The sequence below is a fragment of the Motacilla alba genome, unplaced genomic scaffold, assembly GCF_015832195.1.
Source record: "Motacilla alba alba isolate MOTALB_02 unplaced genomic scaffold, Motacilla_alba_V1.0_pri HiC_scaffold_28, whole genome shotgun sequence".
NCBI classification, from domain to species: Eukaryota; Metazoa; Chordata; class Aves; order Passeriformes; family Motacillidae; genus Motacilla; species Motacilla alba.
In genome coordinates, this window is record NW_024037374.1 from 102,862 (window position 1) to 127,805 (window position 24,944).

Genomic DNA, 24,944 nt, shown 5'->3' on the forward strand with positions numbered 1-24,944 from the left:
ACACCCCCGGGGGACAGGGGGACGGGGACACCACGGGGACAGGGGACACACCTGGGGGGGACAGGGACACCCCGGGACAGGGGACACCCCTGGGGGGGACAGGGACACCTCTGGGGGGGACAGGGACACCCCGGGACAGGGACATCCAGGGGGACAGGGGACACCCCCGGGGGAGGGGGGACACGGGGACATCCCCCGAACCCCCGGGACCCCTCCCCGGCCTCGGGACCCCCGGGATACCGGAGAGCCCCCCCTCACCTGAGAGCCCCCTCACCCGAATGCCCCCTCACCTGAGTGTCCCCTAACCTGAGTGCCCCACTCACCTGAGTACCCCCTCACGTGAACCCCCCTCACCCGAGTGCCCCCTCACCTGAGTGTCCCCCCACCTGAGTGTCCCCTCACCTGAGTGTGCCCCCACCTGAGAGCCCCCCCACCCGAGTGCCCCCTCACCTGTGAGCCCCCTCACCTGAGTACCCCCTCTCACCCGAGTGTCTCCTCACCCGAGTGTCCCCCCACCTGAGCCCCCCTCACCCGAGCGCCCCCTCCCCCCAGAACCCCCCGGGGTCTCGCCCCCCCCCCTCCCGCCCGGTGACCCCCGGGACCCCCGACTCACCGGGGACGCGCCCCCCCCGCGCCTCGCCCCCCCCCCCCCGAGCGCGCCCGGTCCCGGGGGACCCCCGAGCGCGCCCGGTCCCGGGGGACCCCCCGAGCACGCCCGGCCCCGGGGGACCCCCCGCGCGCCCCCCGCGCCCCCCGCGCCCCCCGCGCCCCTCACCCGCCGCCCCCATCGTTGGCTGCGCATGGCCCGGGGGTCGCTGCGCGCGGGGCCGCGCCGTCCCCGCCGGTCCCCCGGCCCCGGCCCCGGTTAATGTTTGATCCGAGGGGCCGCGGCGCCGGAAGGGCCCGGTGGGGGGGGGGCTCCCATCCGCTCCCCCCCCGCCCCCCCCCGGACCGGCGAGGAAAAGGCCGCGCCGGCCGCCGCACGTCGGCCCCTGGCCACGGGCCACCCCCGGCCCGCGCGGCGCCGGCCAGGCGGGGGGGACACCAGGGGACACCAGGGGACACCGCGACATGGGGGGGACACCGCCACACGGGGGGACACGGGGGGACACCGCGACACGGGGGACACAAGGGGACACCAGGGGACACCGCGACATGGGGGGGACACCGCGGGGACACCGCGACACGGGGGACACAAGGGGACACCAGGGGACACCGCCACACGGGGGGACACCGCCACGCGGGGGGACACAAGGGGACACCGCGACATGGGGGGGACACAAGGGGACACCGCGACACGGGGGGGACACCGCCACGCGGGGGGACACAAGGGGACACCGCAGGGACACCGCGACACGGGGACAGGGGGACACCGCGGGGACAGAGGGACACGGGGGGACAGAGGGACACCGGGACAGGGGAACATGGGGGGGACACCGCGGGGACAGGGAGACGCGGGGCGGACATGGAGGGGACACCGCGACACGGGGACAGGGGGACACGGTGGGGGACAGAGAGACAGGGGGACACTGGGACACGGAGGGCACAGGGGGACAGGGGGACACGGGGAGGACACGAGGGTGACACGGGGACGGGGAGCCGGGCACGGAGGCGTGGGAACGGGGGGACACGGGAGTGACACGGGAGTGACACGGGGACACGGAGGGGACACGGAGGGGACACGGGGACACGAGGGTGACACACGTGCCCGTGGGGAGCCGGGCACGGAGGCGTGGGAACGGGGGACAGGGGACACGGGGAGGACACGAGGGTGACACGGCGACGGGGAGCCGTGGGGACAGGGTGGGGACGCGCAGGGGGACGAGGGGACAGCAGCGGGGACAGCACGGGGGACAGCGAGAGCGGCGCTGGGGGACACACGGGGACAAAGTCCCGGGGACACAGGGGGACGGCGGCACGGGGACACCCCGCGGGGCCGTGGGAGCGCGGTGACACGGACACGGGGGACACGGGGGACACGGGGCCGCGCCAGGCCGGGGGATCCCGGGATCCCCCCGGGCCCGGCGGAAGCGGCCGAACAATGGGGCAGCGTCACCGCCGCCGTCACCGGCCCCGCCGCCAGCGCCACCGCGGCCCCGGGGGCGGCGCCGGGGACCCCCCGGCCCGGGGCAGGACACGGGGGGACACGGGGGACACGGGGGACGCGGGCAGGCGACGCGGGCCCCCTGCCAGGCCGTACGTGCGGCTCCGCACAGCGCGGCCGCGGCTCCGGCGCCAGCGGGGACAAAGGGCGCCCGGGGGCGGCGACGGCGGCGACAGCGGCGACACGGCAGCCGCGGGTCCCCCGGGGCGTCCCCGGTGCGCGCGTGTCACCCCCCCCCCCCCAGCGGGGACACCCCCGCCACCGCGGCTCGGTCACCTGCCACCCGCGGGGTCCCTTCGGCACCAGGGGGTCCCCCCCCCGTGCAGGTTTGATGTCCCCAAGTGTCACCTGGACCCCCCCCCCCCCGGATCCCCCGTTGTCGCCTGGGGCTGTCCTGCCCCAAATGTCACCGATGAGGCGGAGCCCCGCCCCCGAGCTGCCCCGAAACCCCCCGAAAACCCCAAAAACATCAAAAACCCCAAAACGCCAAAAAAACCAAAAACCCAAAAAACATCAAAAATCCCCAAAACCCAAAAAACCCAAAAAACCTCAAATCCACCCCAAAAACCCCAAATCCACCCAAAACCCAAAAAACATCAAAAACCTCAAATCCCCCCCAAAAACCCCAAATCCACCCCAAACCCCTAAAAACCCCCAAAACCCCAAATCCACCCAAAACTCCCAAAACCATAAAACCCCCCAAAAACATCAAAAACCTCAAAAACCCCAAATCCACCCAAAAACCCAAAACCCATCAAAAACCCCAAAACCCCCAAAAAACCCAAAAACCATCAAAAACCCCAAAAACCTCAAATCCAACCCAAACCCCCAAAACCCCAAAAACCTCAAAACCCCCCAAAAACCTCAAAAACCCCAAAATCCCCCCAAAACCCCAAATCCCCCCAAAAACCCCCGAGGTGTCGCTGCTGCTGCTGCTGCTGCTGCCACCGGCTTTATTGGGGTGTCACCTCCCTGTGTCACCTCCCTGTGTCCCCAGGCTGCTGTGGGGGGGCTCAGGGTGACACCGAGGGGCCCAAGGTGACATCGAGGGGCTCAGGGTGACATCAAAGGTTTGGGGTGACATCGAAGGCTCGTGGTGACACCGAGGGACCCGGGGTGACACCGAGGGGCTCAGGGTGACACCGAGGGACCCAGGGTGACACCGAGGGCTCAGGGTGACACTGAGGGACCCAGGGTGACATTGAGGGACCCGGGGTGACACCGAGGGCTCAGGGTGACACTGAGGGCTCAGGGTGACATGGAGGGCTCAGGGTGACACTGAGGGACCCAGGGTGACATCGAGGGACCCGGGGTGACACCGAGGGGCCCGGGGTGACACCGAGGGGCTCAGGGTGACATGGAGGGCTCAGGGTGACACTGAGGGACCCCGGGTGACACCGAGGGCTCAGGGTGACACCGAGGGGCTCAGGGTGACACTGAGGGACCCGGGGTGACACTGAGGGACCCCAGGTGACACCGCGGCGCTCTGGACCCGTTGGTGGCAGCTCGCTGGCCTCGCTCCCCGGGTGGCATCGTCCGTGTCCCCGCAGCGTCCCGGTCACCGCGTCCCCGGGGCCACCCAGTGTCCCCAAACAACTCCCGGTGCCACCGCGGCGTCCCCAAGGCCTCGCTGCCGCTTCCTGGTGGCCCTGGGGACGTTCTGGTGGCCTCGGGGGGGTTTTGGTGGCCTCGGGGGGGTTCTGGTGGCCCTGGGGAGCTTTTGGTGGCCCAGGGGATGTTCTGGTGGCCCCAGGGACATTCTGGTGGCCCCGGGGGGGTTCTGGTGGCCCCGGGGATGTTCCGGTGGCCCTGGTGGGGGTTCTGGTGGTCCCAGGGACATTCTGGTGGCCCTGGGAAGGTTCTGGTGGCCCCGGGGGGTTCTGGTGGCCCTGGATATGTTCTGGTGGCCCCAGTGACATTCCGGTGGCCCCGGGGGGGTTCTGGTGGCCCTGGGGAGCTTTTGGTGGCCCAGGGGATGTTCTGGTGGCCCCAGGGACATTCTGGTGGCCCTGGTGGGGGTTCTGGTGGCCCGGTCCCCGGGCCGGGGGTCTCCGGGCAGGTCCCGGGCTGTCCCCCCCGCATTTCGGGGACCCCCGGCCGGGGTTGGGGTGGGGGGCGCCGCCTCAGGCGCAGGGGGGCTCGGGGCAGAGGCGGATGTGGATGGCGGAGTTGTGCCGGGGGGGCTCGCGCTCGCCGTCGTCGCTGTCGTCGCTGTCGCGGCGGTCGCGGCGGGGGCGGCGGGCGCGGGGGGGCCGCAGGGGCACGGAGGAGGTGCTGGCGTGCAGCCGCAGGGCCCCCCCCGCGCCCGCCTGCAGCTGCAGCGCCAGGTTGATGGTGCGGGGCACGGCGAGCCCCAGCCCGTGCAGCCGCAGCTCCGCGGGACCGGCACCGGGAGCCCCCCCGGGACCCCCCCCCGGCGCCAGGAGCCGCTGGCAGCGCCGCAGCTGCGCCCGGAAATCCGAGCGTGACGTCACGAACACGTCATTGCTGCCCGGCGCGGCGGGGGGCGGGGAGCCCGGGGGGGGCCCCGGGGCCGGGCCGCGGCAGCGGCGGCGGCGGCGGGCGGGGGGCCCGGGGAGCCCCCCCGGCGGCGGGGACGGGGCTGGGGGGCGGCCCGACGACATTCTGGGGGGAGAGGGGGAAAAAACGGGGAGGGGGCGTCAGGGGCGGACCCCCGAACCCCCCCCGGTGACCCCCCCCGGACCTCCCCACCCCCCCAAACCCTCCCGGTGACCCCCCCGGGAGCCCGGACCTCCCCACCCCCCAAACCCCCCCAGACCCCCCCCGGGACCTCGGACCTCCCCCACCCCCCGGAGCCCCCCCAGACCCCCCCAAACCGACCCCCGGGACCCCCTCCCCAAAATTCGCCCCCTCCCCCGCCCGCACCTCGCGCGTCCCGCGCCGCCGCCGCTTCCGCTACGAGGCCACGCCTACCCCGGAGCCACGCCCCCCGAGGAGCACACGCCCACGCCGAGCCACGCCCCCCCCCTCGCGCCGGGGAGCGTTTTTGGGGTTTTTTGGGGGTTTTTTGGGGGTTTTTTAGAGCCAACAGGGAGCGCACGGCCCCCCGCGTCCGCCATTTTGGGGTCTTTAATCGACAAAAGCGTTAATTACTGTCGCGATAGGGACCACCGCGTGGGAGGGGCTTAACCGAAGCCGCGCCCCCTTTCACGGGCACAGCCCCCACGGCCACGCCCACAAGGGGGAGGAGCCGCGGCTCGCAGGCCACGCCCCCTCCCCGGTAACAAAGGGCCGCGGCCCCTTTAAGCGCCGCCGCCGCCAATCGGCGCGCGCGCCGCACGGCGGTCGCTGATTGGCCGCGGCTCGGCCCCGCCCCCCCGGCCCCGCCCCCCCGGCGCTGTCCCGGTGCTGAAGGCGGCCATGAGCGGCGGCGTCTACGGCGGCGGTGCGGGGGCGGGGCCGGGGCGGGAGGGGCGGGGCCGGGAGGGGCGGGGCCGGGCCGGGAGGGGCGGGGTCACGGCGGGGGGCGGGGTCGCGGCGGGGGGCGGGGTCGCGGCGGGGGTGGGGGGCGTCCCCGGGGGGGTCCCGGTGTCACCGCGGGGTCCCCGTCCCCTCAATGTGAGGGGGGTCCCGGGGGTGTCCCTGTCCCGGGGGGTCTCGGTGTCACCGTGGTGTCACTGCACTGTCCCCGTCCCCTCCCTGTGAGCGGTGTCCCGGGGGTGTCCCTGTCCCGGGGGGTCCCGGTGTCACTGTCCCCTCCCTGTGAGGGGTGTCCCGGTGTCACCGTGGTGTCCCCTCCCTGTGAGCGGTGTCCCGGGGGTGTCCCGGGGTTCCCGGTGTCACCGGGTGTCACCGCGCTGTCCCCGTTGGTCCCCAGACGAGGTCGGGGCGCTGGTGTTCGACATCGGCTCCTTCTCGGTGCGCGCGGGCTATGCCGGCGAGGACTGTCCCAAGGTCGGTGCCACCGCGTCCCCTCCTGTCCCCCCGTGTCCCCTCCTGTCCCCCCGTGTCCCCTCCTGTCCCCCCCGTGTCCCCCCCGTGTCCTCGTCACATGCCCCTGCACAGACGGGGCTGTCGTGTCCCCAGCCTGCCATCCCTGTGGTGGTGACAATGCCACCGCGGTGGCGTGAGCGAGGCCACGACGTCCCCAGCACGCTGTCCCCGTGGCCACGGTGTCCCCAGGGCCACCCCGAACCAATGTCCCCATCGCGGTGACAATGCCGCCATCCCCAGGGCCACGGTGTCCCCAGGGCCACCCCAAACCAATGTCCCCTCGGCGGTGACAATGCCACCGTGTCCCCAGCATGCCATCCTCATGGCGGCAATGCCACGGCGCTGTCCCCGTGTCCCCAGGCGGTGGCAATGCCACGGCGCTGTCCCCGCAGTGGTGACATGGTGGTGACACTGCCACGGCGCTGTCCCCATGTCCCCGCGGTGGTGACACTGCCGCGGCGCCGTCCCCGTCCCCAGGCGGATTTCCCCACCACGGTGGGGCTGCTGTCCCCGGACGAGGTGTCCCTGGAGCTGGACGGGGACAAGGACAAGAAGGGCGGCAAGGTGTACTACATCGACACCAACGCGCTGCACGTGGCCCGCGAGGGCGTCGAGGTCCTGTCCCCCCTCAAGAACGGCATGAGTGAGCGGGGACACGGGGACAGGGGACAGGGACACGGGGACAGGGGACATGGTGACAGGGACACGGGACAGGGACACGGGGACAGGGGACAGGGACATGGGGACAGGGGACACGGGGACACGGGACAGGGACACGGGGACAGGGGACATGGGGACAGGGGACATGGGGACAGGGACACGGGACACGGGGGGACAGGGGACATGGGGACACAGGGACACAGGGACGGGGACATGGGGACAGGGGGACACGGGACATGGGGACACAGGGACACAGGGACGGGGACAAGGGGACATGGGGGGACAGGGACACAGGACAGGGGGATGGGGGGGACACAGGGACACGGGGACAGGGGACACGGGACATGGGGACACGGGACAGGGACATGGGGACAGGGGGACACGGGACATGGGGACACAGAGACACGGGGACATAGGGACAGGGGGGGATGGGGACACAGGGACACAGGACATGGGGACATGGGGGGACATGGGGATACAGGGACATGGGGACAGCACGGGGACATTGGGGCACACGAAGAGGCACGGGCGCTCGCTGGGGACGGGAGGGGACACTGGGGACACCGCGGGGACACAGCGGGGCAGGGGAGCCGGGCCGGGGCTCTGGGGGGCGCTGCCGCGGCCCGGCCCGCGTGTCCCCGGTGTCCCTGGCGGTGTCCCCAGCGTGTCCCCAGCGTGTCCCCGCCGTCCCAGTCGAGGACTGGGAGTGCTTCCAGGCCATCCTGGACCACACCTACGGCAAGCACGTCAAGTCGGAGCCGGGGCTGCACCCGGTGCTCATGTCCGAGGCGCCGGTAGGTGCCGCCCCTGGGTGTCCCCAGGTGTCACAGCGTGCCCTGGGTGTCACCGGTGTCACCGGCGTGTCCCCTGGGCAGTGGAACACGCGGGCCAAGCGCGAGAAGCTGACGGAGCTGATGTTCGAGCACTACAACATCCCGGCCTTCTTCCTCTGCAAGACCGCCGTGCTCACCGCGTATCCACCGCGCCACCTGTCACCCCCGGGCCACCTCCCTGTCACCCCCGGGCCACCTGTCACCCCTGGGCCACCTCCCTGTCACCCCCGGGCCACCTGTCACCCCCGGGCCACCTGTCACCCCGGGGTCACCTCTGGGCTACCTCCCTGTCACCCCCCGTGCCACCTCTGCATCACCTGTCACCCCCGGGCCACCTCCCTGTCACCCCCGGGCCACCTGTCACCCCTGGGTCACCTGTCACCCCTGGGTCACCTCCCTGTCACCTGTCACCCCCGGGCCACCTGTCACCCCTGGGTCACCTCCCTGTCACCCCCGGGCCACCTGTCACCCCCGGGCCACCTGTCACCCCTGGGTCACCTGTCACCCCCGGGCCACCTCCCTGTCACCTGTCACCCCCGGGCCACCTGTCACCCCTGGGTCACCTCCCTGTCACCCCCGGGCCACCCCCAGGTCACCTGTCACCCCCGGGTCACCTGTCACCCCTGGGCCACCTCCCTGTCACCCCCGGGCCACCCCCGGGTCACCTGTCACCCCTGGGTCACCCCGTGTCACCTCTGTGTCACCTCCCTGTCACCCTGGGGTCACCTCTGTGTCATCCCAGTGCCACCCCCGTGTCACCCACGTATCACCTCTGGGTCACCCCCGGTGTCACCTCTGTATCGCCTCCCTGTCACCCTCGTGCCACCCTTTGGTCATCCCCGGTGTCACCCCGGTGTCACCTGCCCCTGTGCCACACCCCAGGATCCCCCCGTGTCACCACTGTCCCCCGCGCCAGCCCCGATGTCACCGCCGTGACTTCCCTGGGGCGTGGCCAGCGGCTCTAGGGCGTGGCCGGGAGGGGCTGGGTGTGGCCGGGAGGGGCTGGGTGTGGCCGGGGGGCGTGGCCAGCGCGGGCCCCGCCCCGTTGTGGCCCTTGACGGGCGCAGCTTCGCCAACGGGCGCAGCACGGGGCTGGTGCTGGACTCGGGCGCCACGCACACCACGGCCATCCCCGTGCACGACGGCTACATCCTGCAGCAAGGTGAGCACACCTGGGCAGGTGAGAGCACACCTGGGGGGCGGGGACACACCGGGGACACACCTGGGGCACACCTGGGGCACATCTGGGGCAGGTGAGAGCACACCACGGCCATCCCCGTGCACGACGGCTACATCCTGCAGCAAGGTGAGCGCACCTGGGCAGGTGAGAGCACACCTGGGGGGCGGGGACACACCTGGGGCACACCTGGGGCAGGTGAGAGCACACCACGGCCATCCCCGTGCACGACGGCTACATCCTGCAGCAAGGTGAGCACACCTGGGCAGGTGAGAGCACACCTGGGGGGCGGAGACCCAGCTGGGACACACCTGGGGCAGGTGACAACACACCTGGGGGGCAGGGACACACCTGGGACACACCTAGGACACACCTGGGGCAGGTGAGAACACACCTGGGGGGCGGGGACACACCGCGGGCACACCCAGGACAAACCTGGCGCAGGTGAGGGCTCACTGGGGACAAGGCCAATGGCCACGCCCCCCAGCCAGGTGAGCGCACACCTGTGCCAGGTGAGGGCTGGGCGGAGCCTGAGGCCGGCCCCGCCCCCAGGTATCGTCAAGTCGCCGCTGGCCGGGGATTTCATCTCCATGCAGTGCCGGGAGCTCTTCCAGGAGCTCAACATCGACATCGTGCCGCCCTACATGATCGCAGCCAAGGTGGGCGTGGCCGGGATGGGCGTGGCCAACCAGAGGGGGCGGGGCAGACACAATGCTCCTCCCACGTATGGGTGGGATTATCATTAGCCCCACCCTTGTGGGGGCGGGTTAATGTAACTCCACCCCCTTATTGATAGCCAAAATGTCTTAGCTCCGCCCACTTTGGGGTGGGCTTGTCCCTTAGCTCCGCCCCTTTGAGACCACACCCTCCAATTGGGCAGACCAACCATTTAGCCCCACCCCCTGAGTGACATCACCCCCAGACTCCACCCCGGCGAGGCTCCTCCTCTTTTATTATGCATAATTATCCCCAAACCACGCCCCTTCCCGCGCCGGCCACGCCCCCACGGCCTGGCCCCTCCCTCCCGCAGGAGCCGGTGCGGGAAGGGGCCCCCCCGAGCTGGAAGAAGAAGGAGAAGCTGCCCCAGGTGTCCAAGTCCTGGCACAACTTCACCTGCAACGTGAGCGGGGGGCACTTCGGGGTCCCCAGGGGCACTTCGGGGTCCCCAGGGGCCTTTCAGGGTCCCCAGGGGGATTTCGGGGGTCCCCAGGGGCACTTCGGGGGTCCCCAGGGGCACTTCGGGGTCCCCAGGGGCACTTCGGGGGTCCCCAGGGGCATTTCGGGGTCCCCAGGGGGATTTTGGGGGTCCCCAGGGGAATTTCTTGGGTCCCCAGAGGCACTTCGGGGTCCCCAGGGGCCTTTCAGGGTCCCCAGGGGCCTTTCAGGGGTCCCCAGGGGCACTTCGGGGTCCCCAGGGGCACTTCGGGGGTCCCCAGGGGCACTTCGGGGCCCCCAGGGGGATCTCGGGGCTCCCCCAGCCCCTTTTCCGGGTCCTGTCCCCCCAGGAGGTGATCCAGGACTTCCAGGCCTCGGTGCTGCAGGTCTCGGACTCCCCCTACGACGAGCAGTGAGTGCCCGGGCTGGTGGGGGGTCCCGGGGGGGATTTTGGGGTGGGGGGGACCCCGAAACCGGCGTTTCCCCCCCAGGGTGGCGGCGCAGATGCCCACGGTGCACTACGAGATGCCCAACGGCTACAACACCGACTACGGGGCCGAGCGGCTGCGCATCCCCGAGGGGCTCTTCGACCCCTCCAACGTCAAGGTTTGGGGGTCTCGGGGGTGGGCTCTGAGGGAGGGGGGGTCCCGGGGTTTTTGGGGGACCCCCCCCGACCCCCCGTTTCTTTCCCCAGGGGCTCTCGGGGAACACCATGCTGGGCGTGGGGCACGTGGTCACCACCAGCATCGGGATGTGCGACATCGACATCCGGCCGGTGGGTCCGGGGGGGTCCGGGGGGGGCGTGGGGGGCAGCAGGGACCCCCCCTCACCCCCGCCCGTGTCCCCCACCCCAGGGTCTGTACGGCAGCGTCATTGTCACCGGCGGGAACACGCTGCTGCAGGGCTTCACCGACCGCCTGAACCGCGAGCTGGCCCAGAAGACCCCCCCGGTGAGGGACCCCCGGGATGGGGGGGTGAAGGGACCCCAAACCCCCCCGGTGAGGGACCCCCGGGACCCCCGGGATGGGGGGTGGGAGGGGGCTGGATGTGACCCCAAATTCTCCTTGGGAGGGACCCCCTGAATTTGGGTGGGGGGGACCCCAGACCCCTCTGAGGGGAATTTGGGGGTGGGATCCAGATTGGGCATCCCAGTTATCACCAGTGGCTCCCAGTTGCCACCAGTGGGTCACAGCTGTCCCCCCAGTGCTCCCAGTGGCTCCCAGTGGGTCACAGCTGTCCCCCCAGTGGCTCCCAGTGGCTCCACAGCTGTTCCCCCAGTGGCTCCCAGTGCTCCCAGTAACCCCCGTCCCCCAGAGCATGCGCCTGAAGCTCATTGCCAGCAACAGCACCATGGAGCGCCGCTTCAGCCCCTGGATCGGGGGCTCCATCCTGGCCTCGCTGGTGAGCCCGGGGCTCCGGGGGGGGGGTCCCTCCCTGTGGGTGCCCCCCAGAACCCCTTAAAAACAGCCCCAACATCGCCCGCAGGGCACCTTCCAGCAGATGTGGATCTCCAAGCAGGAGTACGAGGAGGGCGGGAAGCAGTGCGTGGAGCGAAAGTGTCCCTGAGGGGACCCGAGGAGCCCTGAGGGGCCCTGAGGGGACCCGAGGAGCCCTGAGGGGCCCTGAGGGAACCCGAGGAGCCCTGAGGGGCCCTGAGGGAACCTGACGGGATCTGAGGGGCCCTGATGGATCCTGATGGGGTCTGAGGGGCCCTGAGGGGACCCGAGGAGCCCTGAGGGGCCCTGAGGGAACCTGAGGGATCCTGAGGGGATCTGAGTGATCCTGAGGGGCCCTGAGGGGAACCTGAGGGGCCCTGAGGGATCCTGATGGGGTCTGAGGGGCCCTGAGGGATCCTGAGGGAACCTGAGGGGAATCTGAGGGACCCTGATGGATTCTGAGGGGCCCTGAGGGGATCTGAGGGGAAAATCGGGCAGAAATCCATTAAAACCCGCACAACCCACCTGGAACCGGCTCTGTGGCGGCGTGGGCGGTTCGTGGGTGGGGCTCTGGCGGGTTCCGTCTGCGATTTGGGCGGATTTCGCCTCAAAAAAAACCCAAAAAAAACCAAAAAAAAAACCCCAAAATCCGGAGCGCGTGCGCGGCCACGTGACGGGGGTGGGGGGGGGCGGGCACGTGCCGGGGCGGGCGGCGCTGCGCAGGCGCGAGGGCACGTGACGGCGAAAAGGGCGGGAAGGAAGGGGCGGGGAGTGGGGGGCGGAGCCGCGCAGTTCTCGCGAGAACGAGGCGTCACCGCCGGCCCCCCCCTAGCGGCCGCGGCGGGAACTGCGCGCCGTTCTCGCGAGAACCCCCGCGCGCGCGCCCCACCGTCAGCTCCGTTACCGGGCGGGAGGGGGGGAGGGGAAGGGGGGCGGAGAGAGCCGGTTCGGTGACGTCCCGAGCCGAGACGGTGACGTGAGTACTCGGCCGAGCGGCTGAGGAGAGACCGGCGCTGGAACGGGGACGGGGGGGGAGGGAAGCGGGAAGGGGGTGTGAGGGGGGAAAAGGCGCTCGCACCGCGCACGCGCGGCCCCCGCACGGACTCCAACTGCCGGCAGCCCCCGCGCGCGCGGCGAGGCCCCCGCGCAGGGCGGCCTCACCGCGCCTGCTCCACCTTCCGGCCGCCCTCCGTCACCCTTCCCGCACCCCGTGCTTCCCCCAGGCCGTCAGCGGGAGCCCCCCCGGTGCTTTCTGCCCTTCCCCCCGCCGCCATTCCGCCACGCTCCGCGCTCAGGCACCCGCCGCGACCACCCCAAGCTCCTGAGGCCCCCTCTCTCTCTCCCCGCGCGCCGACTCTCGCGATTGGCCGCCGCGCGCGCGGCGCCCTCTCCAATTGGCGTAGCCCCGCCGCACCTCCCCTCTCAGTGGGCGTGCCCGCGCTCGGCCCCGCCCTTCGCCTATATAAGCCCCGGCGGGCCGCCGCGGCGCTGCCATCGCGGGCGGGAGGCGGCGGGCGCGGACGCCCCGCGCGCGCGGCTCCCCCCGCTCCCCCCTCCGGCGGCGCATGCGCGGGGGCGGCGCGGCGCAGCGCGCAGGCGCGGGCCGGGCCGCCATGGCGGCGGCGCCCGAGGCCTTCCTGGTGCCGGCGCCGCCGCCGCCTCCTCCCGCCGCCGCCGCCGCCCCGCCGGGCCCGCCCGAGCCGCCGCGGCCCCGCAACGGCCTCCGCGCCGCGGGCGGCGGCGGCGGGAAGCGGCGCAGCAGCTGCGGGGCGAAGCAGCCGGCGTGGAAGCGGCGGCGCCGCGCGGCGTCGGAGTGCGGCCCGGTGCTGCCCTCAGAGTTCCTGCTCGGCGGGAACATCTTCGACCCGCTCAACCTCAACAGCCTGCTGGACGAGGAGGTCAGCCGCGCCCTGAACGCCCGCACGCCGCAGTCCTCGCCGCTCCCGCAGCGCGGCCGCGACCCGGTGGAGATCCTGGTGCCGCGGGACATCACGGACCCGCTGAGCCTGAACGCGCCCGGCGACGCCGCGCTGCGCCTGGCCTCGCCCGCCAAGAGCGCCCGCCGCCGGCACCGCCACCGCGGCCAGCAGCGGGGAACCGCCGCCGCCGCCACCGCCGCCACCGCCGGCGAGGAGCCCGCCCGCCCCGCCGAACCCTCCGCCGCCGCCACCGCCCCGCCGTGCCCCGCCGCCCTGCCCGCCCCCGGCCGGCACCGCAAGCGCCGACGGACTTGCAGCAAATCCGAGGGGCCTCGCCCGCCGCCGCCGCCCGCCGCCGAGAAGCCGAAGCCCGCCGGGAAGGCGGCGCAGCGGCCGCGGCACCAGGTGCGCAAGTTCCAGTACGGGAATTACTGCAAATACTACGGGTACCGCAACCCCGACGTGGAGGACGCGCGGCTGCGGGCGCTGCGGCCCGAGTGGTTCGCGGGCAAGGAGGTGCTGGACGTGGGCTGCAACGTGGGGCACCTGACGCTGAGCATCGCCAAGCGCTGGGCGCCCGCCCGCGTGGTGGGGCTGGACATTGACGGGCGGCTGATCCGCTCGGCGCGGCAGAACATCCGCCACTACCTGTCCGAGGCGCTGGGCGCGGACGGCGAGGCGGCACCGGGCGGCGGCGGCAGGAAGGGATTCCCCGCCGCGCTCCTGGCCAGCCGCGGCCCCATCGCCGCCCCGCAGCTGCCGCCCGACGGGCCCGGCGCCGCCGACTTCCCGCACAACGTGGTGTTCGTCACGGTGAGGGCGCGGCACGGGGGCGCGCGTGGGTTTTTGGGGGGTCTCGGGGGGTGGCAGGTGGGTTTGGAGCGCTGGCCAGGGTTATAGGAGGGTTTTTGGTTGGGTTTTGGGGGGTTCCTGTTGGGTTTTGGGGGGTTTCTGTTGGGTTTTGGGGGGTTTCTGTTGGGTTTTGGGGGGTTTCTGTTGGGTTTAGGGGGGTTCCTGTTGGTTTTGGGGGGTCTTGGTGGGTTTCAGGGGGGTCTTGGTGGGTTTAAGGGGGTGGCAATAGGTCTGGAGGGTTTGAGGGGGTCCTGGTGGGTCTGAAAGGGATGCGAGGGATGATTTAGGGGGGGTCTCGGTGGGTTTTGGGGGGTGGCAATAGGTCTGGAGGGGTTTAGGAGGGTTTCGGGGGGGTCTCGGTGGGTTTGAGGGGGTGACGGGGGGATGGGGGTGCGTTTTAGGATGGGGGTTTGGTTTGGGGGGGTCTGGGGTGGGTTTTGGGGGGTCTCGGTGGGTTTAGGGGGGGTGGCAATAGATCAGGAGGGTTTTGTTGGGTTTTGGGGGGTCTGGGGTGATTCCCAGCGGGGTCTGAGGGGTCACTGGGGGTGGGAGCGGGGTGGGACCCCCTCACTCCATCTTTGGGGGTCCGTGTGGGGTCAGGGCCTCGCTGTGAGGCCCCCAGGACCCCTGAGGGGGGCTCAGCGTGTGCCCCCCACCCCCCAAATCCCTGAGGGGGACTGAAACCCTTCCATGGGTACCCCAAAACCCCCCAGGGGGGCTCAGCCTGTGCCTCCCACCCCCTGAGACACCCCCAAACCCTTCAGTGGCCCCCAGCCCAAACCCCCCACCCCCTCAAACACCCCCCAGACCCTTCAGCGGGGCTCAGCCCCTGCCCCCCACCCCTGAAACCCCCTTGGGGGTCCCCCCAGCCCCTCACGGCCCCCGTGCCCGGGCGGGGGGAGGCGTTGGGGGTCTCCAGGGCCCCCCGGGGGTGTCGCCGCCCCTGAGCCCCCCCGGCCGTGCCCCCCCAGGGTAACTACGTGCCCGAGCGGGAGGAGGCGGTGGGGGCGCAGCGCCCCGAGTTCGACGTGGTGCTGCTGCTGTCGCTCACCAAGTGGGTGCAGCTCAACTGGGGCGACGAGGGGCTCAAGCGCCTCTTCCGGAGGGCGTTCCGGCACCTGCGGCCCGGGGGGCTGCTGCTGCTCGAGCCCCAGCCCTGGGAGTCCTACCGCAAGCGCAAGGGGCTCACCGTGAGTCTGGGGGGCCTGGGGGGGGACATTGGGGGCTTTGGGGGGGTCACTGAGGGGTCTGGGAGGTCCTGGGGTCACTCCTGGGAGTCCTACCGCAAGCGCAAGGGGCTCACCGTGAGTCTGGGGGGGACACTGGGGGGCTTTGGGGGGGTCACTGAGGGGTCTGGGGGGCTTTGGGGGGGTCACTGAGGGGTTTGGGGGCTCACTGAGGGGTCTGGGGAGGCTTCTGAGGGGTCTGGGGGGCTTTGGGGGGGTCACTGAGGGGCCTGGGGGGCTTTGGGGGGGTCACTGAGGGGTTTGGGGGCTCACTGAGGGGTCTGGGGGGCTTTGGGGGGGTCACTGGAGGGTCTGGGGGGGTCACTGAGGGGTCTGGGGGGACTATGGAGGGGTCTGGGGGCTTATCAAAGGATCTGGGGGGCTTCTCTGGGTTTTCGGGGGGGGGTTTCTGTTCTCTAGGGGGTCAGGATGGGGTGGGGATCATTGATTTTGGGGTCCTGGGGGGTCCCTAACCCTGTTCCCCCCCCGGGAGGTGATTGAGGGGGGCTGTTCTGGGTTTTGGGGTCCCTAACCCCGTTATCCCCCCGGGAGGTGATCCAGGGGGTCGTTTTGGGGTCCCTAACCCCGTTATCCCCCCGGGAGGTGATGGAGGGGGGCTGTTCTGGGTTTTGGGGTCCCTAACCCCGTTATCCCCCCCCAGGAGACGACGTACCGGAACTACCAGCGCATCCGGCTGCGGCCCGAGCAGTTCCCGGCGTACCTGACCTCCCCCGAGGTGGGCTTCGAGCGCTGCGAGCTGCTGGGCACCCCCCAGCACAGCTCCAAAGGTGGGGCCCCCCACTCCCCCTGATCCCCACAAAAACCCCCAAAATTCTGCTCCAAAAATCCCCAAAATCCTCCCCCAAAATCCCCCCAAAAATCCCCCAAATTCTGCTCCAAAAATCCCCAAAATCCTCCCCCAAAATCCTTCCGAAAATCCCCAAAATTCTGCTCCAAAAATCCCCCTAAAATCCCAAAAAATCTCCCCAAAATCCTCCCCCAAAATCTCCCCAAAAATCCCCCAAAAATGCCTCCTGAAATCCCAAAAAAATCCCCCCCAAAAATCCACAAAATCCTCCCCAAAAATCCCCCAAATTCTGCTCCAAAAATCCCCCGAAACTCCACTCAAAATCCCCTCAAATCTCCCCAAAAATCCCCCCAAAAAGTCCCCAAAAAAACCCCAAAATCATCCCCCCAGATCCCCCCAAAAATCCCCCAAAAATGCCTCCCGAAATCCCCAAAAAATCCCCCCAAAATCCTCCCCCAAAAAATCCCTGTAAAACCCCACAACAGCCCCCAAAACATCCCCAAAATCCCCCAAGTCCTGCCCCAAAATCCCCCCAAAGACGCCTTCCGAAATCCCCAAAATTCCCCCCAAAAACCGCATTATTTAGAGCGTTTTTAGTACTATTTAACAATTATTAAGTAGGATTCAGGGTCTTAAGGTGTTATTTAAGAATCAGGCATTTTCGGGTTTTTTTGGGTATTTTTGGGACTGTTGAGGGGACATTTCGGGATCTCTTAGAGCTTCGTCGGGGGTTTTGAGGGTTTGGGATTTTTTACCATTTTTAGGATTTTTTTAAAGGATATTTTCAGAGCTCTTTTGGGACAATTTAAGGATTTTTAACCTTTTTTTGGGTTTTTTAGCGTTTTTCCAAACCAGGCTGTTTTTAACGTATTTCCAGCGAATTTTGGGGTGCAGGGTGAGGGTGAGGGGTGTGAATTTTGGGGTGGGGGAGGTGATTTTGGGGTCTCAATTTTGGGGTGTGACTTTGGGGTCCCCCTCACCCCCGTCTCCCCCCAGGTTTCCAGCGGCCGATCTATCTCTTCCACAAGGGCCGAGGCGACGCCCCCTGAGCCCCCCCGACCCCCCCGGGGTTGGGGGAGGGTCGGGGCGGGGGGGAGGGGTCGCTCCCCTCCCCCCCCCGCTGCCAAACGGGGGGAGGGGCTCCGTTTGCCCCCCTCCCCCCCATTTTTGGGGTGTTCTCTCCCTCCCCCCCCCCCCCCCCCCCCCCCGCGGCGTTTGCAGTGGTTTGCTCTGTGTGGGCGGGGCCCCGAATAAAGGAGGTGATTGGTCAGTGGGCGGGGTCTTGTTTTGGGGCGGGGTCTCGCATAGAGGACGTGATTGGTCGGAGGGCGGGGCCGATTTTCGGGGGCGGAGTCACTCCAAATTATAAATTTTTTATTTTGGGGGAAAAAAAGAGGGATTTGAGGGGGAAAAAAGGGTTTTTTTGGGAGGGACAAAAGGGGTTATGAAGGGGAAATTAAAGGGGATTTGGGGTGAAATAAAGAGGTTTTTGGGGTGAAAAAAGGGAGATATGGAGAGGAAAAAGGGTTTTTTGGGGGAGGGAAAGAGGGGGATTTTGGGGGAAAAAAAGGGGATTTTGGGAGTGAAGAAAGGGGGATTTGGTGGAGGAAAAAAAGGGAGTTTTAGGGGGAATTTTGGGAGGATTTTGGGGTGAAAAAAGGGGTATTTTGGGGGGGATTTTGGGGTGAAACGAGGGGTGTTTTAGGAGGGTTTTTTGGGGTGAAAAAAGGGGGATTTTTGGGGGGTTTTTGGGGTTAAACGAGGGGTATTTAAAGGGGGTATTTTGGGGGGGTTTTTGGGTGAAACAAGGGGGGTTTTGGGAGGATTTTGGGGTGAAACGAGAGGTATTTTGGGGGTGAATTTTGGGGTGAAACAAAAGGTATTTTGGAGGGTTTTTGGGGTTAAACGGAGGGGTATTTTGGGGGTGAATTTAGGGGTGAGACCAGGGCTATTTTGGGTTTTTTTGGGGGGGATTTGGGGGTGTTTCCCCGTCACCCCGCTCCCCACTGCTGCAGTTTCCGGTACATGGCGAAGGCGGCTCCGGGGGGGCGCGGGCGGGCCCGGGGCGGCTCGGGGGGCGCGGGGGGCGGCAGCCAGGGCGCTGTCCCGGTCCCGGTGCCGGTGCCGGTCCCGGCGGGCGCGGCCAGCGCGGCCAGGCGCGGCCCGGGCACCTGCGGGGAGGGGCACACACACGGTGGGGGTCCCGCCGGCACCGGGGGGTCCCGGTGGGTTTTGGGGGGGGGGGTCTCACCTGCGGGGCGGGGGGCGCGGGCGGGACCCCCCTGCGCGGCCCCGGCGGGGGGGGGGGCACGGCCAGGCTGACGAGCCCGCGGAAGAGGCGCCGGGCGTGCGGCACGTTCATGGCTGCAACGGGGGGGGCTCCGGTCACACCGGGACCCCCCGAACCCCCCCGGGACCCCTCCCCGAACCCCCCCCCCGGCACTGACCGGCGGCCGCCGCCCCCCCCAGCGCCGAGCGGGCGGCGAAGGAGCTGCCCAGGAGCGCGGCCGCCGCTCGGGGGGCGTCGAACGGGGCGGGGGGGGCCCCACCGGGACCGCCCCGGGCGCTGCTGTGCGGGGTGGGGGTCGCCAGCGTCGCCCCCCGCTCTTCATCCTCCTCCTCCTCCTCCTCCTCCTCCGGCATGGCGGCGCCGGGCGCGAATCGCACCTGGGGGGAGCGGGGGGAGGATTGGGGTCCCCGCGCCGCCCCCCCGCCCTCGGGGGTGTCCCGCTGCCCCCTCCCCCACCTGCCGGTGTCCCCCCCCCGCGCCCCCCCCGCCGCAGGATCCCCCCGGGCGGCGGCGGCGGCGGCGGGAGCGCGCGCGGCCTCATGGCGGCGGAAGCCACGCCCCTTTCCGCCGGTGCGGCCACGCCCCCCCTAACGGCGACCGCACCAAGATGGCGGCGCCCCTCCCTCGACCTCCCCAAGATGGCGCCCGGCGCGCCCCGCAGGCCGCGGGTTCGAGCCCCGCCTCGGCCGCCGCCCCCCAAACCGCCCCAAAGCGCCCCAAAATGAACACGGCCCCGCCCCCGTGCTGTAAAAATCGCGCGTTTATTAAAAAAGGCCCCAAATGGCGCAGGAAGGGCGGACGGGAGAGCTCGGCGGCGCTCCGTGCCCTCCTCGCGGTCAAGCAGCAGCGGGGACCCCCGGGATCCCCCCCGGGATCCCCCCCGAGCCCCCCGGCTCAGGGCGGCCCCGGCGGCGGCAGGGCGGGCAGGCGGGCCAGCTGCTGCGGCGTGGCCAGCGCCCGGAGCAGGCGGTTCTCCCTCTCCAGCGCCGCGCGCCGCTCGCTCAGCTCCCGGATCTGCTCCCGCAGCGCCTCCACCTCCTCCCGCACCGCCAGCAGCAGGTGCGACTTCACCAGGTCCTGGGGCACGCCGTCAGCGAGCCCCGAGACCCCCGGCACCTCCCTGACAGGACCCCGAGACCCCCGGCACCTCCCTTCCAAAACCCCCAGCCCCTTCACTCTTCCCTTCCAGGACCCCAAGCCACCTGACATCTCTGTTACAGGACCCTGAGCCCTCCATCTCATCCCTTACGGGACCGCGAGCCCCTTGATGCATCCCTTCCAGGACCCAAATCCTCCCTTCAAGGACCCCAATCCCCCCAAATCCTCCCATCAAGGACCCCAATCCCCCCAAATCCTCCGATCCAGCATCCTGAGCCCCTTCACTCTTCCCTTCCAGGACCCCGAGCCCCTTGACGCCTCCCTTCCAGGACCCCAATGCCCCATCACCTCCCTTCCAGGACCCCCAGCTCCCCCCGCCGCCATTGCCCCCCCGGTCTCACCATGGCCCTCTCGATCTTGTTGTCGATGGCGCTGCCGCCGCTGCCGGCGCTGGGGACGAGGCCGGTGTCACCGGGACAGACGGACAGACAGACGGACACCGCGGGGGTGGGGGGGCAGAGCTCACTCCCCTCCCCTCCCTCCCTTTTCCTTCCTCTTTTTTTTTTTTTAATTTTTTTTTTGGGTGGGGGAGGGGAACTCGCGCCCCTCCCTCACACCTCCCGAGCCCCGCCCTCCCACCCAAGCCCCGCCCCGGAAGTGCGCAGCCGGAAGCACCGCCCCTTACCCCTCGTCCTCGCTCTCCTCGCCGGCCAATCCCAGGCGCGCGCTGAGCTCGGCCCCGCCCCCTGGGCGTGGCGAGGGCGGCTTGGGGGGCAGCGCCTGCGGACAAAGCCGAGTTCGGGGGGCTCGGGGAGGGGGCGTGGCCACCACGGCCCCGCCCCCCGCAGGCCCCGCCCAGCTCACCTGCTGCACGAGCTGCGCGAACGCCCCGAGCGAGCGCGGCTGGTGCGGGGCGGGCCCGGCCCGGGGGGGCGTCCAGCGACACCGGGACCCTCCCGCCAGCACCGGCACCGGCACCGGCACCCGCGCCGCCCCGCGGGGACGCGTCCCGCTCGTAGAAATCGCGGCACAGCCACCGGCCCCGCCGCAGCACCTCCCCCGGCGCCAGCAGGCGGACGAGGCGGAACCGGGAGCCGCCGGGGCTGCCCGAGGAGGAAGGCGGAGAAGCGGAGGCATCGCCGGACGCGGTGCCGCTGCCGCCGCCGCGCACGCTGGTGATGGCGAAGCCGCTTTTCTTGCGGCTCATGGGGGCGGCGGCGGCGGGAGGAGGAGGAGGAACATGGCGGGGCCGGCCCGGAGCCGTTACCGGCGGCTGCGGCGGCGGCGGCGGCAGCACCCGGAAGTGCGGACCGGAAGTGATGTCGCCCTTTAAGGCGGTGCCGCGCCGCCCCCTAAGCCACGCCTTCCTTCGAAAGCCGCGCCCTTTTTACCACGTGACCGCGCGGCGCGCCGCGGGTCCTCCGAGCCGCCAGGGGGAGCCGCGGCGGCGGCGGCGCGTCCCGGACGCTGCGTCAGCGCCAATGGAGCGGCGCGAGCGGGAGGCGGGAGCGGCCGGTGAGGGAGGAGGGGAGGGATGGGGGTGGGCCCGGGGCCCCTCCCGCGCCCGGTGACCACCCGCTGCCCCTCCCCCGCAGGCCGCTAGACCCCCTCCCGCCATGGGCCAACGCCCCCCGTGAGCCCCCGGCCCGGGCCCGGCCGTGCTGGCGGCGGTGGGGGGGGGGGTGCGGCGCAGGATTCCCCCCCCCCCCCCCAACCGTGGGACCCCCGAGAGAGCGACAGGTAACGGGGGGCGGGGAGGGAGGAGGCCCCGAGCCCCGCGGGGACGGGGACGGAGCGCGCCGGGCTCCGGGTGGGGCGGGGGCTGAGGGGGGACCCCGGGGCTGGGGGCGATTCGGGCGGTCGTGAGGGGAGGGGGCGGCTGGGGGGGGTCCCCGGCGGCGGCGGGAGCCGGGGGGGGGTCGGGGCGGCCTCGGGGTGGGGTCGGGGGGAGCCCCGAGGGTGGCGGGGAGGCAGGGGGAGCGGGGCTGCGGGCGGGGAGGGGGTCCTGGCGGGCGTGGGGAGGGGGCTGCGGGGCGGGGGGCGGCCCGGGCGGTGGGGGCGGCGGCGCCGCGGGCGAGCGGCGGCCCGGGAGGGGCCCGAGGGGTCCGGGAGGGTCTCGGGAGCAGAACTCGGGGGGCGGGGGGGAGGGGGGGTCCCCGGTGCGGGGGGGGCGGGGTCTGAAGGCCCCGCCCCCAGCCATGAGCGCCCCCCCGCGGTCGGAGCTCGCCGCCGCCGCCGCCGCCCTGCTGCGCCTGGGCGAGGAGCGCCCCCCCGCGGCCGCCATGAGCCTGCTGCAGCGCAAGGGCCGCCCCGAGTGGCGCCCCCGCGACGAGGAGCCGCGCAAGGGGTGAGGGGACAGCCGGGGACACCCCGGGGGGCACGCACGGACACCCCGAGGCTGCCCCGGGGGGAAGGCAGTACCCCTGGGACCGCCCTCAGGGGACACTGGGAACGCCAGGACCACCCTGCGGGGACATTGGGAGCCCCAGGACCACCCTGGACCACCCTGAGGGGACACTGGGAGCCCCTGGACCACGCTAGGGGGACACTGGGATCCCCTGGGACCACCCTGCGGGGACACTGAGAGCCTTGGACCACCCTCAGGGGACACTGGGATCCCTCAGGACCACCCTGGGGGGTCGCTGATCCCCTTTGGAATTTCCCCAAGAGCCCCAACTCACCCTGGGGGAGCCCGGGAGCCCTGGCCCATTCCAGGACCCGCGATGCCCCTGGCACTCCTGGCGTTGACCCCGAGACCCACGGCCCGCCTTCTGCACCTCCAGTTCCCCCCGTGCCCCAGTGGCCCTGCCCCACAGGAGCGAGTTCCCAGAGAATCCCTGAGGGGGTCGGGGCATCCCCAAGAGTTTTGGGGTGCCCCTGACCGCCTGTCTATCCCGCAGGGTCCCCAAGGCGCGGGAGGGGGGCTCCCTGCGGCGCCCGCTGCGCGTGGGGTTCCTGACGCTGCCGGCGCCGCAGGAGCGCGGCCCCCGGCCCTGCGCCCCCGGCATGGCCCCCCGCTCGCTGTCCTGCCACGCCGTGGGGCTCCCCGACCCGGGGCTGCCCCTGCGCCCCCCCGGGCCCCGCGCCGGCGCCCCCCCCGAGGGCCGCGGCCTGGAGGCACCGCCCGCCAAGAGAGGGGGTGAGTGGAACCGGCGGGAATTGGGGGAGCAGGGGATTTGGGGGGTCACCTATCGGAAGGAGCACCATCCCCTGACCCCCTGCCCCTCCCCAGGCACCCCCCGGGGGGGCTGCGTGCGGCAGACGCCCCCGCTGAAGCCGTCGCGCAGCCCCCAGACGCGGCTGTCGGCCGGGGGCGGCGCCGGCGGCGCTGTGCGAGCAGGGCGAGGCGGAGGAGCCGGTGTACATCGAGATGGTGGGGGACGCGCGGGGGGGCCCGGGGGGCGCGCCCCCCGCCCCCGCCGAGGAGCCCGAGGCCATCTACGAGGAGATGAGCTGCCCCCTGCCCGCGGGGGAGGGGCCGGGACACGCCCCTTTCGCGGGACACGCCCCCTTCCACGGACACGCCCCGCACGCCGCACACGCCCCTTTCGGCGGCCCCGCCCCGCACGCCGGCCACGCCCCCTACGCGGGGCACGCCCCTTTCTCCGGACACGCCCCTCACGCCGGCCGCGCCCCCTTCATCGGACACGCCCCTTTCTCCGGCCCCGCCCCCATCCCGCCCCCTTTCCCCAACCTGCTGCCGCCCCGCCCACCGCCGCTGGCCCCGCCCCCCGAGGGCGCCTCGCGCCTGCCCCTCCCCTCGCGCCGTGAGGCCCCGCCCCCCGCGCGCGCGCGCAGCCACTCCACGCCCCTCCCCCCGCACCACCACGCGCCGGGAGGGGCGGGGCGCGAGCGCGGGGGGGCGGGGCTCGGCCCGCTGCCCCTCCCACCCTCCGCCGAAGCCCCTCCCCCGGGGAAGCGCCCGCCCGCCTACGAGAGCCTGCGCGGGGGCGTGGCCTCGGCAGGCCCCGCCCTCGCCCGCGAGGAGGAGCCGCCCCTTCGCCGAGGAGGCGGAGCCTCTGCCCGGCGCGGGAAGGAGAGCGACAGTGAGTGACAGCGGCGGGGGCGGGGCTTGCGGCTGGGTCACGCCCAGTGGGCGGGACTAACCACCTCCCCCCCCTTTCTCAGAAGCACCGGAGCCCCCCCGGGAGGAGCGGGGGGGGGCGGCCCCGCCGCCCTCGGGGATCCCGGTGCGGGCCGAGGGGCCCCGGGGCCGGCCCGGACCCCCCGTGCCCTGCCAGACCTTCCCGGCGTGCGGGAGAGCCGCGGGTACGTGCGGGACGGGGGGGGGGACACCGGGGAGGGCCGGGGGGGACACTGGGGGTGACCCCGGGGTGTCCCCCTGACGCCGTGCCCCCTCCCCGCAGAGCTCCCCGGGGGTCCCCGCCTGGGCCGCTCCGCCTCCACCTCGGGGGTGCGGCAGGCCGGGGCCCCCCCGTTCCCGCGGGGCCCGCCACCGTCGCGGCCGCTGTCCGGGGGGGTGCCGAGCGCGGGCGGCTTCCCCGGCGCCCCCCGGCCCCGGGACGGGCAGCTGCAGGAGGTGATCGACCGCAAGCGCTGCGTGTGCACCGAGATCAAGGCGCGGGGGGGGCGCGGGGGGGGGCTGTGCAAGCAGGACAGCCTGCCCCCCCTGCCCGCGCCCCCCCCCGCGGGCCGCCCGCCGCCCCCGCCGCCCCCCGGCACGCCCCCGGCCCGCCGGCCGCACGCCGTGCTCTGGGACACCGCCATCTGAGCCCCCCGGGGTGCCTGGAGCACCCCGCGCCCGGCCCCCCGCCGCCTCGGGGGGGCTGCCGAGGATAAACGGGGGGGGGTCCTAAAGTGGGGAGGGGGGCGCGACACGGCTGGGCCGGGTTGGGGAGGAACGGGGGGGGTATTTATGGTATGCGGAGCCCCCCCGAATAACGGAGACCCCAAAGGAGGGACCCCAAAAATGGGGGGGGGGAGACAAAACCACCCCAGAAAGCGGGGCGAGGCCGAGCCCCTCATTAACCCCTCCCAGAGCGGGGGGGTCCCCACAGAGGGGGGGCCGAGCCCCAATATCGGGGGACAGCCCCCCTCCCCTGCGAGCCGAGGGGGTCCCTGTAAAGGGGGGGTCACCCCTGCCGGGGGGGTGCAGCCCCCCCAGAGCGGGGAGGGTGCTGTAACTGCTTTGCAATGTATTTATGGGGGGGTATTTATGGGGGTGCATCGAGCAGGGGCCGGGGAGGGGGTTCTGCTCCGGGGGTCCGCAGTGCGGCCTGGGGGGGGTGGGGGGGAGTGCTGGAAGGGGGGGGAGGGGGGATCTCCTCTGGGATTTTGGGTGGGGGACCATGGGGGGGGGGCACAGGGCCCCCCCAGCCCTTTCCTGGGACTCCCCCCAGGCCCTCTGTGCCTCAGTTTACCCCCCCTCCCCCCGCCGCCGCCCCCCGTTACCAGAATTGCCTTCGTCCCCG

General features: G+C 71.5%; 6 protein-coding genes across 8 annotated transcripts; 3 read left to right on the forward strand and 3 right to left on the reverse strand.

Annotated features, from left to right (window-relative positions):
- Positions 1–3,867: 3,867 nt before the first annotated feature.
- On the reverse strand, positions 3,868–4,728 carry POP7 (POP7 homolog, ribonuclease P/MRP subunit). Its single transcript, XM_038125973.1, has one exon. It carries the CDS (start codon positions 4,726–4,728, stop codon positions 4,228–4,230), a length of 501 nt encoding a protein of 166 aa, XP_037981901.1. The 3' UTR covers positions 3,868–4,227.
- Positions 4,729–5,134: 406 nt separating this feature from the next.
- Positions 5,135–11,689, forward strand: ACTL6B (actin like 6B). Of its 2 annotated transcripts, none has more exons than XM_038126137.1 (15): positions 5,135–5,510; positions 5,943–6,019; positions 6,536–6,701; positions 7,412–7,512; positions 7,594–7,691; positions 8,619–8,713; positions 9,281–9,387; positions 9,759–9,848; positions 10,234–10,295; positions 10,375–10,489; positions 10,578–10,658; positions 10,738–10,881; positions 11,198–11,284; positions 11,369–11,471; positions 11,662–11,689. In XM_038126137.1, exons 1-14 carry the CDS (start codon positions 5,486–5,488, stop codon positions 11,447–11,449), a joined length of 1,329 nt encoding a protein of 442 aa, XP_037982065.1. In that variant the 5' UTR covers positions 5,135–5,485; the 3' UTR covers positions 11,450–11,471; positions 11,662–11,689. The 2 variants fall into 2 exon arrangements, with proteins under 2 accessions (XP_037982065.1, XP_037982066.1); XM_038126138.1 differs by having other exon boundaries at positions 5,140–5,510; positions 10,738–10,833; positions 11,662–11,686.
- A 1,180-nt stretch (positions 11,690–12,869) lies between these two features.
- Positions 12,870–17,314, forward strand: MEPCE (methylphosphate capping enzyme). Its single transcript, XM_038126135.1, has 4 exons — positions 12,870–14,051; positions 15,062–15,280; positions 15,978–16,104; positions 17,121–17,314. Exons 1-4 carry the CDS (start codon positions 12,885–12,887, stop codon positions 17,171–17,173), a joined length of 1,566 nt encoding a protein of 521 aa, XP_037982063.1. The 5' UTR covers positions 12,870–12,884; the 3' UTR covers positions 17,174–17,314.
- A 698-nt stretch (positions 17,315–18,012) lies between these two features.
- On the reverse strand, positions 18,013–19,025 carry PPP1R35 (protein phosphatase 1 regulatory subunit 35). 2 transcript variants are annotated; one of them, XM_038126145.1, is made up of 4 exons: positions 18,898–19,025; positions 18,572–18,791; positions 18,376–18,488; positions 18,013–18,295 (listed from the first exon to the last, which is right to left on the reverse strand). In XM_038126145.1, the coding sequence occupies exons 2-4, from the start codon at positions 18,765–18,767 to the stop codon at positions 18,116–18,118; spliced, it is 489 nt and encodes a 162-aa protein (XP_037982073.1). In that variant the 5' UTR covers positions 18,768–18,791; positions 18,898–19,025; the 3' UTR covers positions 18,013–18,115. The 2 variants fall into 2 exon arrangements, with proteins under 2 accessions (XP_037982073.1, XP_037982072.1); XM_038126144.1 differs by having other exon boundaries at positions 18,871–19,025.
- Positions 19,026–19,156: 131 nt separating this feature from the next.
- Positions 19,157–20,821, reverse strand: LOC119696415 (TSC22 domain family protein 4-like). Its single transcript, XM_038126143.1, has 4 exons — positions 20,377–20,821; positions 20,198–20,292; positions 19,914–19,962; positions 19,157–19,491 (listed from the first exon to the last, which is right to left on the reverse strand). The coding sequence occupies exons 1-4, from the start codon at positions 20,647–20,649 to the stop codon at positions 19,309–19,311; spliced, it is 600 nt and encodes a 199-aa protein (XP_037982071.1). The 5' UTR covers positions 20,650–20,821; the 3' UTR covers positions 19,157–19,308.
- A 293-nt stretch (positions 20,822–21,114) lies between these two features.
- On the forward strand, positions 21,115–24,733 carry LOC119696418 (neuronal tyrosine-phosphorylated phosphoinositide-3-kinase adapter 1-like). Its single transcript, XM_038126148.1, is given in 7 exon segments — positions 21,115–21,252; positions 21,709–21,859; positions 22,413–22,651; positions 22,745–23,256; positions 23,258–23,558; positions 23,641–23,781; positions 23,880–24,733. Coding segments are annotated over 6 exon segments (1,707 nt in total). The 5' UTR covers positions 21,115–21,252; positions 21,709–21,710; the 3' UTR covers positions 24,245–24,733.
- The last annotated feature ends 211 nt before the right edge of the window (positions 24,734–24,944 follow it).

Coding starts and splice junctions, on each gene's coding strand:
- MEPCE (XM_038126135.1), top strand. CDS start 12,885: ATGCGCGGGGGCGGCGCGGCGCAGCGCGCAGGCGCGGGCCGGGCCGCC. Junction 14,052..15,061: donor ACAACGTGGTGTTCGTCACG/GTGAGGGCGCGG, acceptor GTGCCCCCCCAG/GGTAACTACGTGCCCGAGCG. Junction 15,281..15,977: donor GCAAGCGCAAGGGGCTCACC/GTGAGTCTGGGG, acceptor ATCCCCCCCCAG/GAGACGACGTACCGGAACTA.
- ACTL6B (XM_038126137.1), top strand. CDS start 5,486: ATGAGCGGCGGCGTCTACGGCGGCG. Junction 9,388..9,758: donor CCTACATGATCGCAGCCAAG/GTGGGCGTGGCC, acceptor TCCCTCCCGCAG/GAGCCGGTGCGGGAAGGGGC. Junction 10,882..11,197: donor AGGGACCCCAAACCCCCCCG/GTGAGGGACCCC, acceptor CCCGTCCCCCAG/AGCATGCGCCTGAAGCTCAT.
- POP7 (XM_038125973.1), bottom strand. CDS start 4,728: ATGTCGTCGGGCCGCCCCCCAGCCCCGTCCCCGCCGCCGGGGGGGCTC.
- LOC119696415 (XM_038126143.1), bottom strand. CDS start 20,649: ATGCCTCCGCTTCTCCGCCTTCCTCCTCGGGCAGCCCCGGCGGCTCCC. Junction 20,293..20,376: donor TCGCGCAGCTCGTGCAGCAG/GTGAGCTGGGCG, acceptor CTTTGTCCGCAG/GCGCTGCCCCCCAAGCCGCC. Junction 19,492..19,913: donor ACAAGATCGAGAGGGCCATG/GTGAGACCGGGG, acceptor GGCGTGCCCCAG/GACCTGGTGAAGTCGCACCT.
- PPP1R35 (XM_038126145.1), bottom strand. CDS start 18,767: ATGCCGGAGGAGGAGGAGGAGGAGGAGGAGGATGAAGAGCGGGGGGCG. Junction 18,489..18,571: donor GGGGGGGGCGGCGGCCGCCG/GTCAGTGCCGGG, acceptor CCCCCGTTGCAG/CCATGAACGTGCCGCACGCC. Junction 18,296..18,375: donor CCGCGCCCCCCGCCCCGCAG/GTGAGACCCCCC, acceptor CCCTCCCCGCAG/GTGCCCGGGCCGCGCCTGGC.